Genomic DNA, 19038 nt, shown 5'->3' with positions numbered 1-19038 from the left:
TAAATGACTCTTATAGTCCTGAAGCCTGGCGTCTTAATTACACTGCTAAGACTGATAATTGCTTTATAACGACTTTGCCTTTCTGTTGCTCTCTTTTGTACTTTTATTTCTTTGACAAGGCACTTTTCATTGCTCGGGGTATTTCCCCAGAGTATAACTAAACCAAAAATCAAAGCGTCTGTCTGAGTCTGACCAAGCATCCTAATTGTAGCTGCTGGTCTCTTATTATTAATGCAGCTTTGTTCCCACAACAAAAGTTATAAAAATGGAAATTCATGTTGAATTTCCATTAAAATGTTGCACTCTTCCTTTAAAAACACATCCATTTATGCACCTGACTTAATAAACTTTGCATTGCTTCCTTTAAAAAAAATGTCACCAGTCATAGATCCAATATGACAGCAATCAATATTTGTGTCCATAAACTCTCAAAAGACATACTCACAATATCTCTCATTGATCAACAGCTCTGTGAGACGACAATGACAGCTAATCAATGTTGAATATGACTGCGGTCTCTGTCCTCACTTTTACTATCACACCACGTCAATATGCCTACTGTAAATGATCTCCCGTTATCTTTTATCAACATGCCATGTCGATATGCCTTTGTGAAGCCCTGCATCAAAATATACTTGTTCCAATTATTCCTGGGAGCGTTCATTACAAACTGTTAGAGGTGCCATGTCATTGCGTAGGTCCGTCATTCAAATCTGTTTGTTTTGAGGTGGCATGCTGTGACAACTCCCACTCATCCTTTCTTGTGTGCAAGTGAAGAGAACATGGAGAGAAGACAAGGGATTTTGAGTGGCTTTTAAAACACTGTAGTTTGAATAAATTGTAAATAAAAGCTGCCATGCGTCACACTAGTCTGAAAAACAATACACCATGACGATTTGACAGTGATGATGGGTTTACTGTATCTTCTTTTCCTTGTCTTACATTTCTTTTTACTGGTGCTTTATTCTGTTTTCTAACTTTAAGACATAGATTATTCAGGATTTCTTTGCATTCTGCTGGAAGCTACCAAGCAGAGAAAAGGAATCAACTAACTAACTAAAAAGAAAACTTTAAATCAATCTTTCACTCCATTAACTTGTCCATTACCTATCTGATAGGTAATGACGCACTGTCTTCATGCATCTGTGTCGTGTCTTTTTTGAGACGCCAACAGAAATAGAACCAAAGGCACTGAAGCAAAACCAAGACTGACAAAATGGCTCAACCTCGAGGACTCAATAGGAGTGCTGATATTTTTATAACTGCATTTATACCATCTTAAAAAGTCCTTTCAGCGTCAAGGAAAAGATGTTCATCACCTCCAAGTCATGCAATTTCAATTGCAGCACCGAAAATGTAGCAAGAATAAAGTACTGACATCTGATGTTTTGTATTAGCAGTGTTGTCAAATGACCTCTGCTCAACTTTTGTACCTTAGTTGCTCCCTTATTCATTCATTTACACCATAGACTAGTTTATTAATTATATATTAACACATTGAATTTAGTCGCATTATGTAGAAATTGTATTGTAGAGCAGTTTTGCTTGTTTTCAAGGATGTTGGCTGGCTTGTTTCAAATGATGCCACATATCACATTATTTGTGATACGTGACTATAATTTATCATTATATAAACTGTTTGCCCTTTCTTTGGCATTAAAGGAATAGTTTGACATTTTGGGAAACAGGCTCATTCGATGTGCATCTGTACAGAAAATATTAAGCTACCATCTGTAGCCAGTTAGCTTAGCTTAGCATTAAAGGATAGGTTCACAATTTTTCAAGTGTGTCTTAAATAGTTGGGTGTCCATATGAACATTGAAACACAATTTGCTTGCTGTAATTATTCCTCTTGTTCCTACTGAGCATTAAAAGATTGCTTCCTAAAGGGATTTCAATGCGAGTGATGACAAATTCCACAGTCCTCGTTCTGTGCAAATACGTATACCATCTGAAGTTGATATGAGGCTTTGGCAGTCTGAGGTAGTCAGATAAAATAGGGATCTTCCAAAGTTGGTCTTTTTAACACAAATTTTCCTCGTTGTTTTTCCATAGACAGTGTTTCCATGCTAAGCTGTCGTGGAGGGATAGTAGCGTAAGTAGTAAGGAGAATTTTGAACTAAAAAGACTGTAATGTTGGAGGATTATCATCTGGTTTGAATAAGTCAGACTGCCAAAGCCTCATACTAACTTTAGATAAACTTAAGTATATATGTTTGCACAGAATGAGGAATGTTGATTTTCCCCCCCATCACTTACATTACCTTGTGAGGCAGCTGGATTTACGACATCACGACATCACAAGATAACACAAGAATCCATCTTGTCAGGCTTCCACCAGTGTTGTGTCCAATGAGAGACGCTGATTGGTCTCCAGCTGCCGCACAAGGTAAGACGATGATAGACAGATGGTTCATCCATGATAGACAGATGGTTCATCTGCCAAGTATTTTTTGAAAGTGCCTGCCCTTTTCCAAACAGTTTCCAAGGACAACTTCTCGGATGGTTCTGTGGAACAAATCATCTGGCGCGCCAGGTTATCACTTACACTGAAAAAATGTAAATGGTCAATGTGCACATGAGCACATGACTATTGTTTTAACCCAGACTTGAAAAATTTGAACGTATTCTTTAAGACGAAAAAAAGTGTAAAACAACCAGTTGTAGTTTTATGGGGTGACATCAAGACTCTAAGAAATCACTGCACCCTGCCAAGAAAGAGTCCTGCACAAAATCCCCGCCAAAACCACACCTTGTTGTTTTTACATTTTGGTTTTTGAATTAATTAAATGAACGAGATATAACTCATTAATAAGTGAGCTTTAGAGGTGCTGGTAGTAGGATTTTGTTACCTTTGGACAGAGCCAGGCTACCTGTTTACCCATTTCCTGTCTTTATGCTAACCTAAGATCACCATTGCTGGCTGTAACCTTATATTTAACTATTCCTTAAAACCTTGACATTTTAAAAAGGTATAGCTGCAATGGAAAAGTACATCCCAACACTGGGATGAGAGACCTGAGATGAAAAGACAAACAGGATAGTTCAGCTTTAGGAAGTTTAGCTGAAGAGGAGAACAAGACAGAAAATGAGATGAATGAACCTTTGTCACATTTTAAACACACATGAGTGCTAAAAGACTTTCTGCATATTTGAGCTTCCTTCCTGGATTAGAGGGGTCATCATAACATTGTCAGATTTGTACAAGAGTATTATAGTACTATCACAGGAACTGACTGCACAGAGATAATCTTACAAACATTTGCTGAGCAATGGTTACCTCTTTTCACAGCCTATATATCACTGAAACCTTGTGACTCAGCTTCAAATTGTCAGCTCCATGATGAGTGTATCATTTAATTCTGCTTTGAACTAATCAATGTTTTCTGCTCTTCACACATGTGCCAAGATCCCCTTCAAGGTTACTGAAAAGCTCAACAAGAAGGGGCGGGATGTTAACATGGAGAACTCACATGATAAAGGTAGTTGATTTGTTCATGTTCTCAACCTTTTACTCAGTCAATATCTAACCTCTGGAGTAAAATAGCAATCTTTAGTCATAATCAGCTCCACAAAGAAATGACCCGTACACTGCTGGCTCTGTGAAGTCAAAAAACTACTAAACAGTGAGAATTTAACAATTAAGAGACAAAAAAAGGGAGAAAAAAATCTGAAATCCATTCCTATTCACTGTAGACGGACAGATGATGGTGTGTTTTTCCTGAACAGGTTACATTCAGTCAGTATGTATCAGACATAATGTAACACAACACCAAGGCCTCTGCTCGGTTCCCACTCCTGTTGATGCTTTATACCATTTTCATTCACCTTATCACATCTGTGGGTGATAACACAGCTCAGACTGACCCTGCTGCCTCCTTTCAGAATGTCAGGCCCTTGCTCTAGGGGGCGCTAAGTGCCACATGTCCCATTTTGTGGCGCAAAATACATTAAGTGCACCTTGAGACCCCATGTGTCACTTTCCATTTGAGAGATGGATTGAGTGCCACAAAAGGAAGAAAATGAATTTGGAATAGTTAGAATGTAATTACAATATCATTACCATATTAACTGCAGCACTTGGGACCAAATGCACTTGCATGACAGGAATGCTGAATGTGACACTTTGTGACACCCTTATAGTCTGCAATGATCTAGTTGCATCTGGTTTCCAGGAAAATAAACTACATGGAAGTACATGGATGACTATAAAGTCTGAGGAGGACAGAAGAAGTAAGATTATTTTGTATCAAGATTTGGACAATGCACTAGCTATACAATTTTAATTTTGAGGGCTTGCTCTGGAAACTGGAGTTCAGGACTGGGCTGCACCAGCTTAAGTCCTTAAATGTCAGTCTGCAGTAAGACACAACTATGTAAACAGCAAGTGACTGTACCATCACAAACTAACATAACTTTAAAAGTAACAGTTTTTAGGGGCCAAAAGATAAAATAAACTTTATCTTGGTGGATGTAGGTCTGACTTTGTTTTATTTCTATCTGCATATCTGGAGAAATATGTGTGTTTTAAAGTTAGTAGTATTCATACAGGTTACATTGAGAGGGAAATATTTGTTTATGCTAAACAACATTATTTGGTCATTTAGTCTAATGTTATTAGCATGACATTTTGTATTCTTAGGTATAGTGTGTTTTTATCTGTGAAATGTAAAGTGTCAGGTTGGACATGTTGACCATATTCCATATTACCTCCTTTACTCTTCAATCTAAACGTGTCAGATATTAGAAACTCATCTCTAAGTAAGAATTAGTTTGTGTGGTGCAACCAGTTTTAATTTAGTGAAGCCTAAATCTCCACTAAGTAAACTCTTACATTATAACTTGGCTAAGTTTGAACTTATTAACAGCTGGTGCAACCTGCTCCAGGCTTGGTTGTGTGGGAGTCTGTGTGAAACAGCTTGCTCAATTAAACAGCAGATTAATCTTTAAGGATGTATTTTGATTTCCAACGTATTAGATGACATTACAAACTTTACATTTAAAACTTTATTTCTTTATTATGGAATGCATACAGTCCATAATAACATAGTTAACAGTAAATACATTCAAAGTTACCATTTATTTTTAATTAGACAAATGAAGCAGCATCCAGAGGAAGGCGATCAACACTTGTAAGAGGAATAAAAAAGAAAGAAAATGAAAGTAGGAGTCAGATGTTGTTATAGGCTCCACCTCACATCCCTTTTGAATAGTTTCTTCCAAAAATTGGCAAGTAATTTAAACAATCATTTCTATCATGCTGGGTTGAGTCATACTGGGTTGTGCAACCCTCACTGTGATAATTAGCCTGCATTTTAAAGCAACTTCTCTGATACATGTCTTCCTGCAAAACACAGAAATGCAGACAGTAAAGTTAACTGAAAGTAAAATAAAGACAAAAACAGCCTGGCAGGGTTGCAGTAAGATTAGATAAGATGAGGTAATAATAATGTACAGAAAGGGAAAACAAATCCGTACATCCACCATCCTTCGACAATAGTTCAGCAGCAAGATCATCATGTTTAGCCCTCAGTGCTTTGCTTTATTTGAACAAAAGACTAATGGAAATCAATAGATGGTACAGACAAGACAAAGGTGAAGAGAGTGCTGAGGTAATGACGTCACTAAGTGGATTGTTGTTGTTGCACTCAGTCTCTGAGCCACTTGACAGTTTTTTTTTTCTCTCCTCAGTAACAATCAGCAGATGAGCATCAGATTATCAGGCTGAAATGTTTGTGTTTGGCCGGACATTCATCGTTGTTAACTGCTAACAGATAAAGGATGGGTCCCCATTTGGCGCATTATGTAACTCTCACCCAAACAAAGCTTACTACATCAACATAGCTTACCTAATGAAGAGAGAAAAGCAAGGAGGTCAGAAACAGAGCAGTTTTACCAAAATATTCCTTTTTTAAATCAAAATGCAGCAGCTGTTAGTGGATTTAAACAGGACCCTTGCGGTGATATGACAAAATTTCTGAGCTCAAATATGTCACTTGCAGAGATGGTCCAATCAATATTTAGCACCATCTCTCCATAAGATAAAAATGAATGAATCATATTTACAGATTAAAAGCGCAGCCTGGAGCAGCTTAACAGATAATGAGAGATCGAGAAATGAGACATCGAATTTGTTAGCTGGAGTGATTACACCCAAATGTCCTTCATGTCGTGATGTTATCAGGCTCAAAACAGAATATTTACCTGCAGTCAAAACCTTCCCAAATGCTATTAATATCTAATTTTTAATCATTTTCACTTTTTTTTGTGATAGGTGGTGAGTATGTGGAGGAAGAGGAGTAGTGTCATTACTAATAAGACACATTATATGTAATAACATAATAATAATAATGTATAATAAACTTTATTTATATAGCACCTTTCAAAACAGTTACAAAGTGCTTTACAATAAAAACAAAACACACATAAAACATAGAGAGGTTAAACACAAAGGGAGTAAAACACAAAATTAAAAATAATAAATATGAAATTAAAAACAAATTAAGGAAAATAAGCAGGCAGCTCAGGTAAAATCAGGAAATCCTTTCATATAAAAGTACGTTTTAGGAAGAAACTTGAAAGAAGACATGGACTCAGACAGCCTTATGTCCTCGGGCAGGTCGTTCCAGAGCCTCAGGGCCCTGATGGACTCTGTCAGCCTGGACTTGTGGAAAAGACAGAAGACCTCTGCTTGAGGATCTAAAACTATGCAAAGTTTCATGAGGGATTAAAAGGTTTGGAATATAATCTGGATCCTTAAAGGTAATTAATAAGATCTTAAAATAAATCCTAAAACTAACAGGGAGCCAATGTAAAGAGGCTATAACAGGTGTGATGTGATCGTGTTTCTTAGTTCTGGTTAAAAGTCTGGCAGCTGAGTTCTGTACAGTCTATAGTCATTTCAAAGTTTTTTGATACGACAAGACAAGAGAAAAGGCTGTTGTTTCTGCATCTCTAAAATTTAAAATAGATCTTATTTTTGCAATATTTCTGAGGTGATAAAAACATGATTGGACAAGCTTTGTGATGTGTTGCTCAAAACATAAATTGCTATCAAACAGGACACCAAGACTTCTTGCAACAGGCTTGAGATGTTGTGACAGGTAACCAGTAGATGTTTTGTGATATTCTGGGACCCAATAACAAGGATTTTTGTGTTATTAGAATTGAGCTGAAGAAAATTTGTCGACATCCATTTTTTTATTTAAATCAGGCAATCCTGTAGACCAGCCATTCTCAACCAGTAGCCCACAGAGTGCATCTAGTGGGTCGCAGTGGTGCCAAACGGTTAAAATTATTCTTTCTGGTAATTTACAAAGTTTACAAAGCTAGTTATTTTTATATCTAAATATACTCGAGAATTCACATAAATAAAAAACATCAAATTAAAAAGCATAATTTCAATGACCAGTTATGTTTTAATATCACCATGCCAATCACGACAAATCATAAGATAGAGACAAACATGTTTTTCCACTTCTAGCTAGCTAGCTTTCTCTGTGGATCCTGATTCAGAAGACATGTCTCTATCCACTGGGTTGGAAAATGAACTGATATCAGCAGACAGCAGCCTGAAGCTTCAGCTCACACAGGTTGACCTTGCTTCATTCTGGATACTGGCTGCCAGTCAATATCCTTCTCTGTCAAAACAGACAATCAAATTTCTGTTGCCTTTCTCCACCAACTATTTATGTGAGTTAGAGGTTTCCATTGTGACTGTCACAAAATCAAAGGCAAGGAACAAACTGAAAGCAACTTTGAATGCTACTCTGCATGTCAGCTTCTCACCCATCCCAACATGACTTGATCTCATTATTTCCCAGAGGCAAGCTCAACTGTCTCACTGAGGGTAAGCAGAATATTTATTTTGGCCATTACAGCTGACAGTGTAATAGCCAATGGCCAGTGTATATTTACGGCCTAGTTTTTTGTCATGTTGTGTTTTGTTTTGTGTTTGTTTTTGTTTTTTCCATTTATTTGGGAAGGTGGTCCTTGGAAAAATTTTAACAATCAGAAGTGGGCCTTAAGTTACAAAAGGTTGAGAACCCCTCAGCATACTGAGGTCAGTGGGTTTAACAGAGATGTACAACTATGTGTCATCCGCATAACAATGAAAAGAAATACCATGTCTACGGATGATATTATCCAAGGGGAGCATTTATAGGGAGAACAAAATTGGTCTTAGAACTGACCCTTGAGGCACACCATACTTGATATGGAAAAAGGAAGCCAAGAAGTTTGACAAATGTGATCAGAACTAGTCTAATACAGTACCAGATATGCCCACACAGTGCCTCAGTCTCTCTAAAAGAATGCCATGATCACTTGTGTTGAAGGCTGCACTTAAGTCAAGCAGCACAAGAATTAAACACATGCCTGCATTAAAAGGTCATTAGTGACTTTGAGAAGGCCTGTCGCAGTGCTGTGATACTGACAGAACCTGATTGAAACTTTTCAAAGATACTATTGTTTTCAACAACAGCAAGAAGCTGCTTTGAAACATTTTTTTTTCAAGAATCTTAGAAATAAAAGGCAGTTTAAGAAATCTGATGATAGTTATCTAGGAGAGTAGGATCAAGCCCAGGTCTTTTTTAGGACTGGTTGAACACAAGCAGTTTTAAAGTAATCTGGGACACAACCAGTAAACAGCAAGCTGTTCAAAGTAGAAAGCAAATGGGGCCCAATACATTCCATTACTTCACATAAAACCTTTTAGTTTTTATTTGATCCATTCATCCTGACCCATTCATGTTATTGAATGACCCATTCATATTGTTGAATGAATTGGTTTTAATGACTTGAGCCAGTAATTAAAAAAAAATGTTTCTGTCTGATCTGAAGAGCATCTCTGAACACTCAGCACTCAGCAAGAGGAAAAACAAAGGAAAAACACTCGTCAGGGTGTGTCAATGAACACATTAAGGGAGCTATTGTACCATCACTGATGTGCAGTACATTTTAGTCTCTATGTGCGTGTAGGGGGGGGGTTGTCTGTATTTTCAGTCTTCGCAGTAATCTGCAGGCAGGTCAAGTGGAGATAATGATTATGTTTGTATCCTGAACTGTCCTTAAACCACATTGAAAGTCAGGAATATCGGAACATAATTTAGCATATTAAAATAGATGATTATCCACATATGAGCACATATGAAAGTGATAACAAATAAATAAACATGGAAGCATCAGGCAACAGAACAACAGCAGTCCAAAGAGAATAAAGGCTGCATAGGAAAAAAAAGAACAAGATTAAGGCGTTTCCTCTTGAGATGCCTTGTGGGCACTGACTGCAAGAAGCTCTTTGTGTGTTTGTGTGAGACATTAGGGGTCGTAATTGAGTTGGGCTGAACAAGGCCAATGACTAAAGCAAAAAGGTCAGTGGCTGGAGTTTATTGGGTTGCCGTTTGGAAATGCTACTAAACCCTGGAGGCTTTGACCATTTGCAACAAATCACTTCCGACAGATAAACCATCAGCTGCTATTTGTGGAAGCATAACATTTACTTAGAGGACACGAGGTTGTAGGTTCAAGCTTCAGTGCGCAAGTTAAGAGATCATTGTTCAACACTTAGTGAAGCAAGACTCAACGCATGGGACGTTACATGCTTGCGAGTTACAAAACTGGAAATGACTGCTTTTAGGCTCTGGATGATTCCCCTTGTGTGGTCACAGTCTGACCCCGTAATAAACGTAATATTACGTTTAATATTAACATACTTCAGCATAAACAGTCTGATGTGACATTCATTATGTCAGAACAGTGTCTCTCAAGGTAAGCAAAGCAAGACATTTAACCTACATATGACTAATTTCAGTCTCCTTTATGCTTTCCATTGCTCTGCCAGACACTACCTGAAGAACATGTGCCGCTGTAATCTAATCTACTGCTGCGCAGAATGAGAATTGATTGAAACAAGAGCAAAAGAGTGACATGAATAACAATATCATGTAGTGGGAAAGGACAATTAGCAGATCGATAGTCAGGGGGAAATAATGTTTGTCAAAACAGTAAAATCAATGGATTTGTGATAAAAATGTTAGATGCATTAAATTAACCTTCTCGAGCAAATGTAGCAGATGACGCAGAAGTGGAAAGTTCTTCAGTAACAGGTTTTGTTGTTGCTGTATTTATGTACATGTTTGGAGTGACATTTCTTCTCTTTGCTAAATTCACTTCAGTAAATTGTGTTCAAGTTGACTGGTTATTGACATTTCACTTGATATATTAGCTTGACATTGGATGCACTGCCATTTTTCTTTTGGCTGCAGTTTTTGAGGTTGACTACATGAAAAGAAGAAAGTTTAATTTTTGTGAGAGTATAATGAGATTTGATAGTTTACAGTAATGGTTGGGTTGTTGAATTAATTGATTTTTGTGTCCACTTGGGGGCAGTGCAACAAGCTGTAAAGAAAGAGTTGACATAATATCTTCATGGGGAAACTTGTTAGCCAACAGCTTCCAATTTATATGTCCAGTAACAGACTGCAGAGTTTAGTTTTGCTCTCCACTAATTTATGAGAAAAATTATCTGGCTATTTAGCAACTAAATGCTCCATTATGTTCACCAATTAGTCCCTAACTTTGTCTTTTTGTGCTGGACAAGTAGCGTACAGTGGGGTTTTCAGAGATTTATTGCCGAAAACACCTGATGAGAGCCATGAGAGTGAACCAAAACAGTAAAAATGTGGGCTGTAAAACCAAAACTATAAGCTGAAAGATGCTAAAATGCTCTGTAGAAATGAGAGGAACTGCAAAATCAGGTGATAGTTGCAGCTTTAAGTTCCACAGTGCAGCCTTAGACAGTTACTTTAATTTTTGTTTTTCCCTAAAATATGAAAACTTTCCTTATCGACTGCTCACACTAACTTGAAGAAAATAATTTTCCCTCCTTTGAATTGAGGAAATTGTTTGTCTCAGTGACCGCACAGAGTGCATTGCGCTTGTGAAGGGACAGAGATCTGTTAGCTAGCCGCTGAAGACTTGCCTGTGGCTCAAACTGTTAAATGGTCATTTGACATCCAAGATATTCAGAGCTGCACAGTGTGCAATTCACTGAGGTATAATAATTACTTACAATAATGTATCTAATATTCCTGGCGAATTATTCATGCATTCTGTGGCAAGAGTTTCTCGTCTGGCCTAAAAGTGCGACTGCTTGAAAATAATCCTTTCTCACGGTTCCTGCATAATTTATGAAATTTATCCTTTATTTCTAGTTCTGACTTGTGTGAAAGCAGCGGTGAAATCACTGATCAACTACTAAAAAGCATAGGGGGGAAAATGACCTTGCATGAATATTTAATCAGACTGAGTTGTTTGAATTTGTTTTCTGACAAGTATGTATAAGACAGACAAAGCGAAGCAGCCAGTTTGATTAGAAAGTACAAATTATTTATTCATTAGAGGTAATTTTCTAAGAGATGGAGCAGGAGATTTCAGATAATTGAAGCGGTACAAAGAGTAGAACAGATGGGTCCTGGATCTTGATATACAGTTTTTGTTATTTGAACCCAATGTGCATGTGAGTCTGGATACAGTGGGGCTTATACAGTTTTGTATTTGCATGAAGGCACTGTTTATATGCTTACAGTACATTCCTAAATAGACCGACAGTGTAGATAGCAGAGCTGATTTTAAGTCCTGTCAAAGGAAGTCACAAGTCAAGTCTCAATACTTGTCAAATCACATTAGAAGTCAAGCCTCAAGTCTAATCCAGACATGTCTTATGGTGCCTACAGACTGTGAGATTTCAACAATCTTATAAGTTTACTGCAAGCCACACTGTGTGACACGGATCTAATAAACATGGGTACATCATGTTTGATGTATGGAGACACCTGCTGAATCGTAGGCTACAACGCAAGTCAACGTACAAGGGACCAAAATATACACTGTGGGACCCAAAATCCTACAGTCTATACCTGGCTTTAAGTCAATTCTCAAACTCTTTCTCAACCTTGTAAAAGCAAGTCTCATGTCACATCTTGTGAATGAAAGTCACAAGTCTCAATTGTTGTCACAGCTAGTCTCCAGTCTGAAGGCTTGTCAGATGTCATCTTAAGTCAACTGTCAAATCTTGTCAAAGTAAGTCTCAAGTTACTGCGTCAAGTCATAAATATACTTGAGCAAATTTATGTTGAGCAGCTTCCTTTCAAAGTTGTATCAGCTGCATTTATTAGATAACTGAGACCAAGTCCACTCCTTGTAGAGGCCTAATAATGAAATATTAAAGTGTCGTGGTCATACAAGACCTGCCTGTTGCTGCCCTGATTATTTTTTGCTCTGAGATTTTACCAGGTCACGACTTGAGCCTTGTTTGCAAAAATGTTTTTTCAAATCATTAGTGAGTCCAGTCTCACAGTAATTGAGTCTGAGGTCCTAACCTATGTGACTTAGGTCTAACTTGAGTCCAGGTCTCAAGTCCGCAGCTCTGGCAGACAGATGGTGGTACTGAATTAGACAGACCTGTGGTGTGTTCACTGTTGGTGGGCACAGTGGGAGATATTAAAAGTCTGCTCAGAAGATCAAAACTGCTGTTTCCTTCATTAAAAAATGGGCACCACAATTACACACAAGCTGTCTGTGGATTTGCATACTTCATTAAACTACTGCCACCAGTTTCTCAATGGCATTCACATTAATTTATTTATATCAATATTTGACCGCAGAGACAGCCAATTATGCTTTATTTCTCTGCTCTCTCCGGCTAAATTTAATGAGTAAATGAGTTTCCGAGAAACACTTCGCTGCACCGTATGGTTTCGTTCCAGGTCAGTGAAGTTAATGTCCATAGTGTGAGTGACTGTGTGACAAGTCAATGTGAATCATGTCGCTCTGAGATGTGGCTATATATCACCATCTTGAAAATATGTGGAGCAGGAACAATCCCTATTAATAGTCTGTGTGTGCGGAAGCTTTTCATTTGGACCTTTTACAGGCTGATCTGTGACACACAGTGAGAATTATGTGCCACTGTGTTTCTCTTCCAAAGCTTTTATACTGCAAGATCTTTTCCTGCAAAGACGTTTCAACTGCGGATAAAGATCCAAGTCTCTGATGGCCAGCTCTGGTCCTGTGGCCTCGTCCATGCGGGCTCTACAGGTGAGGTACAAATACTGTGAGCAAATATGCAATGTACTATTAGAAAATTACCAATCAATACTTCTGTACCACAGTTTCAACAATTATAAGCTAAACAAAGGTTAATATTTGTGTTTGATTCCACAGGTGTTCCTGTTATTATGTCCATCTCCAGTATGCAACAAAGGAACAGGAAAAACATCAGTGCAAGGTAAAGATGTTGTGATGTGGCTGCATTGTACTGTAGGTCATCATTAAGTAAATCTGAATAGACTGATATGGATTTGTTTCCAAATCTAAGTTACTGTGACATAAAACAATGATAAACTAGTTGTGTCTTGTAAAGCACAACCTCAGTTACCTTGAACTATATTTTTTTCTTTTTTGACTAGTTAGCTTGCCACACAGCAAACTAATTTACTATGGCAAAAAAAGCTAACTTTAATGTGAACCTTGGACATCAACTACTAACTCTAGCATCTAAAACTATTAGTGAGCATGCAATGAAATGTCAAAAATGGCACCAAAATTCACCATATCTGTTCTATACAACTGAAATAGTAAAGTGCATTTGAGTATTTTTCATTTAAAAATGTTGTTCAACAACTGCAGATGTCTAATATGGCTACCAAAGCCTAAAAGTGTATTCATATATGTATTTATTCATTACAGGGAGCATTGAGATCTAGTTGTCTGTATTTTTCCAGGAATTTTTAACTCATATTTTAAAGTCTTAGTACAATACTGACATGTTTTATGCATGTTGAAAGTTATTCGTGGCTATGATCATCCCGACAAGTGATACTGACTGTGCTGTAAGAGATGGGGGTCAAAATCCTCAGTCCTTGATCTGTGCAAAAATGCATTCTGAAGATCATATAAAACTAATATCTGGAAAGTGTTTTTAGAACAAAATTCCTTCTTTGTTTACTTGCACAGCCACAGTGGAGGGATATGTCCTGTAAGTCGCATGTAGGTCTGATGCCGGGGCAAAACACCTGCAATAAACCTAAAGCTACTTACTCGATTGCAAGGACAAAGACACTGAATTGATTTGACTGAGACTGTAGATTTGGTCCCATATCTTTTACAGTGCATTGGCTCTAAAAATGTATCTCTTCATGTTGAGTGACTAGGAAAAAAATCCAAACTTATCCTTTATTTTGACAACATGTGATCAGTGTTAACTACTTCATACATCAGTCCATGTTGAATGAAAAACAAACACATTGATTGTAAGGCTGCTTTATGTAATATAGTACCCAACTGGTTTACAACTGTACATGGGGGAGGGAATCCCGCATAATCTAGCTCTAAAAAAAAACTGAATACACGCATCAAAGCAGTACTGTAGTTATAATTATAAATAATTTACAAGAAAATAGTATTACAAGAAAAAAAATAGTGCCTTAGGAGGCAGGCACTTTCCTTGAACTCTTTCCATACATCTTTACTGTACATACGTTATGTCTTCACATGTATTTTTTATAACAATCCACATCACCTTGATAGAAATAAAATGTATTTACAGATATCAAAATAGAGTATGGGGCAAAAACAATATAATGACTAAGATGGGTAGCTCTAAAAATACAAACCAATTTTTAAATAATATGCCAATGTGTACACACACTATCAGGAATAATAATAAAAGAATGCCATTGTAACCATTTCAGTGGCTTCATGGTTAAACAATCTCCAAACTACTTTTCAAATGCATAATTTTGAAACATTAAGGCCAAGAGTGCCAGAGTCAGTTATAGGACACATTAGCTGTTGCTGAGTGATTTTTAAAAATCCTGTAATTTTCTCCTTTTGCATTATTTATGAACAATTTTCCACAGTAATTCCCCTTCCATGTGAACTGTGAAGCAGAAAATAAACAATAGCAGCATTGAGATTCTGTTCATATGATATACACCAATTCATTAGTTACAGCCAGGCAAACAAAACTTATCATGCAAAATGTGGAAGAATGAATGCAGAACCATTAATTATCCTGCTCTTACATATACAAACAGAAATCTTGTGAGATAGTCTGAATTTTGCAGCACTTTGAGTAAGACAAATGGAAAGACCCCCCCCATCCCACCAAATTTGAATATACTGAAGAGTTTCTACAAGTGTAACTACATGTGGAATCACTGAGGAATAAATGAGCGTAAACTCCTTGCGAGAATAAACACCATTTCTGCTTCCTCCCCTGTTGCCACCCTGCCTCGTTCTCCCAAACAAGGACAAATACAGCATATTGCATGTTGTTAGGGTAGCCCGAGTGAGCTGTGAAATGCCTCTGCTCTGGGGGATTTAGCAGAACCGGTGACTCAGCTCAGCTGGCACATCTTCCTCCAATTTAGCCTGAGGCTCCAGCACTGACATAATGCCATTTAATGAGATGCCACTAAGGAGGGACCAAGATTGAAATGTTGCTCCTGATCCAGTGCCAAACCTTTTCAAGGAGGCTTCATCTTAATGCCGCTTTATGATTACAGAAGTCAAAATCTATGAAAATGCACATTTAGGCGAGTATGAGTACATTTGGTGGAAGGAACTTCCAAAATAATCTGTATTCAAAAGATGGAATCCCACAGTAAATCTGTGAGGATATTTCAGGAACAGTCTGGACTGGAAAAAGCCCCTCAGAGCCATGTCAGATGGATGTAGTAGGCTTGGTGCTTTGCGGAAAAACATCCTGCTGAGATCAACAGTTCAGTGGTGAAGAAGTCAATGTGGCGTCCCCTTTCTTCTCAGCTCCAGAGTGTGCAAGCCCTCCTGTCGACCCAGGGCATGCTGCGTGCCGACTTTGTGGGCTGTCTCTGTGGCAGTGATGTCAATCTGGGCGTACTTGGTGGAGCTCTTCCCTGTCGGGACACAATACAGAACCCTTTTAACTTGGAATATTCATCACCAGAGCGCTCCACACTCTCTTGTTTGGCTTGCTAATGAGAAAATTAAAGGAATAGTTTTAAAATTTTGGGAAATACAGTTATTAGCTTTCTTGTCGAGAGTTAGACAAGAAGATGGATACCATACTCATCTGTACGGTACATCTGGAGCTACACCCAGCCGTCGGTTAGCCTAGCTAGCATAAAGACTGAAAACGGCTAGCCTGGCTTTGTCTAAAGGTAACAAAATCGACCTACCAGCAATTAACACCTTATATATTGTTTGTTTACTCTGTAAAAAATCATCATGTCAGGGCTCTATGGGGGTTTTGGGCATTGGGTCCATTGCCTATAGAGTCTGTCCACTGACTATGGTCGCTAACCCGGATCACTGGTTACTACCATTAGGGGCGCTGAAGCTAGTGTTCCAGACCAGTTAGTGAGTGGTCTCTGTGGTCCTAGTCCTCCTTCTCCCTTCTCTGGCCATGTTGGCAACACTGTTGAAATAAATGTCAGAAATCATAATCCTTTATCTAGGCTTAGTCTATATTGTCTATATTCTTATTGTTGCACTGTATATTGCATTTTGTGTGGTTATACCACTGACTGTATAGAAATATTATTTTTATTATATTTATTTATATACAGTCAATGGCTTATACCTAGATAGCAATAAATCTATCTATCTCTCTTATTTAACTGTTTATAAATATGAATTAGTGGTCCATATGGTTATTGTGGTCAGGACCAGATGTTCAGTGGTCCGTCAGGTGGTCCTAATCCACTGCACACTTCCTCTGTCTTACTTTTCCTTCTCCCCTCTCTCTCCTTTGGCTGTGTGGTATACTTTTGTTAGATATTAAAGCACTGTTTTTGTTATTGGAGGAAAAAAAACACCACAAATTTTTAATATTTTGGCACTGTGTATTGCATTTTGTGTAGTTATACCTAGATAGTAAAAAATCTATCTATCTATCTATCATCACACAAACAAATACAGTACAACAATAACAATACAATCAAGACCTAATCAACAACAGAATATAATTCATCAAGAAAATATTATAATTAGTGGTGTTTATTTGTCTCCATCAACAAAAACAATGCATTAAAAGCTAACAAAAGTGTACCACACGGCAAGAGGAGAGAGAAGGGAGAATGAGGTGATAAGACAGGGGAGGTATGCGGTGGATTAGGACCACAGCTGGTCCAGACAAAGACCATTTGGACCACTGGTTCATATTTATAAACACTTCAATAAAGTAGCTACTCACATGCTAGATAGATAGATTTATTTATTACTATCTAGGTATAACCACACAAAATACAATATAAAGTGCAACAATAAGAATAACACAGCCCGAGAAGGGAGAGGGTGGACTAGGACCACAGAGACCACTCACTAACTGGTCCGGACCACTAGCTTCAGCGCCCCTAGTGGTAGTAACCAGTGATCCGTGTTAGCGACCATGGTCAGTGGACAAACAACTGAATTGGCTACAACCCCTGCTGCTGAAGCTTGAAAACCTCTTGCTATATCTCAATAATTCTGCAAACTTTTAAAGAACAAAGCACATTTTTGTTGGAGCTGACAGATAAAACAGCTGCTGAATCATCTGGAAAAAAAAAAAAAAAACACATCCAGAATTTCTACAAGTGATGAAAACAGCCAAACAAACACGTCAAGACTGAGTTCAAAGTGAAGTGGATCTCTGCCCTCTCTGCCAGCATGATTGCTTAATGTATGTGTGTGAGCGCGGGTGAGCGTTGCCACACAAAGCAGAAGAAAATGCAAATGATTCAGCTTTTAAAATTCTCCTCATGCACTGAATAGTCTGCCATATGCACGCCACTGGCATTACCATAATTCGGTGCCCTTCCTTGTGTGAAAATCAAATAAGCGCAAGATGTCAAGGTTTAATCGCAGATGCAGGATCACCCCGCTTGTGCATGAGTATCACTAAAGTGCATGTCACTGTATCTCTGTCTGCTGCTGGAGTTATATGTCTTACAGTCTCATAAAGTAAAGAGGAATTCAAAACCAGCTCCCCACAACACATCAACAGTCCATGGAGGAGGATCCCATCAGAGCCGGTGAATTCACAGCTGTGATCTTAATGCCCTGTGACCCCCTTTCAGTGGCGAGATGGGACACCCCTCCTCCCAGGTGACAGATTAATGAGGCTGCATGCCGGGATATAAGCTGTATTGCTGACATCAGATATTAACCTCTCTCATGTCAAGGCTCGAGCGTTCCTCGTATTCCTGAGGGCAATGATGCTAATAGCCGACTTGTCCGTCAATTACAGTTCACTACCATCATCTCCGATGACAAGGACTCAGCTGTCTTTTAGTGAGACGAGGGGAAATCAGCTCAAATGGTGAGAAGCGATTCCTGTAACTCTGACGAGGTGAAATGGAATTACAGAGCAATCATGTATCTAGAGTGTCTTGTCATCCTCGCTTGATATCGATATTCTGGCTCTTTTCAATCTGTCTGAAGGATTTGAACAGAAAATGTGTCATTTAAAAGATGAATTTCCACAACGCGCCGTGCATCAGAACATGAGCACATATAAGAAAACCTTGTGCGCTGTATGAACAAAGACATGAGCATAAGGCTACGGCTGAGGTCACTTTGCTTTGATTTTAATTTATTCAGACAGCAGATTTTTTTTCTCACATTCAAACTTTGCATTACAAGCTGCTCACATCTTATCTATAAAAAAGATCCCCATTAGAAATTCATGAGAATTTAATTCATCAATTTCTAACAGAGATATGAATATATAAAAGCAAAAAGCACAAATTCTTTTCAAGTTCGTTACAATGATGATGATTGGCATTTAGAGTGTGTCCATTGAGGGCCTGTTTGCACAGATTTATGCAATGATTAAGATTTATACAGTCAAACAGTGAGTTGATATAAACTAAGTAGGGTTTAATATAAGCTTCTAATAACAGGAGTGCTGTGTGCCTAGTCCAGCCACTAATGTCACTAAAGTATATAAAATTTGGTGCAGAATTATCATTTCAAAGAGGGTAAATACAATACTGCAATATCACTGATATTACC

General features: G+C 38.0%; 1 protein-coding gene and 1 long non-coding RNA gene across 8 annotated transcripts in view; one reads left to right on the top strand and one right to left on the bottom strand.

Annotated features, from left to right (window-relative positions):
• LOC137174346 (uncharacterized) overlaps positions 1-19038 on the top strand; it is a 146297-nt gene that overhangs the window by 118189 nt on the left and 9070 nt on the right. For 2 of the 4 annotated variants that reach the window (XR_010925341.1, XR_010925342.1), the window contains exons 3-4: positions 12989-13098; positions 13225-13288. This is a non-coding gene — a long non-coding RNA (uncharacterized lncRNA). Of the gene's footprint in view, positions 1-3409; positions 3483-12988; positions 13099-13224; positions 13297-14022; positions 14151-19038 lie in introns of those variants that run through there. The other 2 variants (XR_010925344.1, XR_010925343.1) reach the window with 2 other exon arrangements.
• The window catches only part of LOC137174345 (protein Dok-7-like), a 38869-nt gene continuing 34052 nt past the window's right edge, over positions 14222-19038 (bottom strand). For all 4 annotated transcript variants that reach the window (XM_067579573.1, XM_067579575.1, XM_067579576.1 and 1 more), the window contains one exon: positions 14222-15938. In XM_067579573.1, the coding sequence (XP_067435674.1) occupies positions 15802-15938 (137 nt within the window). In that variant the 3' untranslated portion in view covers positions 14222-15801. The remainder of the gene's footprint in view (positions 15939-19038) is intronic.

Source organism: Thunnus thynnus, chromosome 22, assembly GCF_963924715.1.
Source record: "Thunnus thynnus chromosome 22, fThuThy2.1, whole genome shotgun sequence".
Lineage (NCBI taxonomy): Eukaryota > Metazoa > Chordata > Actinopteri > Scombriformes > Scombridae > Thunnus > Thunnus thynnus.
This window is presented reverse-complemented; position numbering and strand designations above follow the sequence as displayed.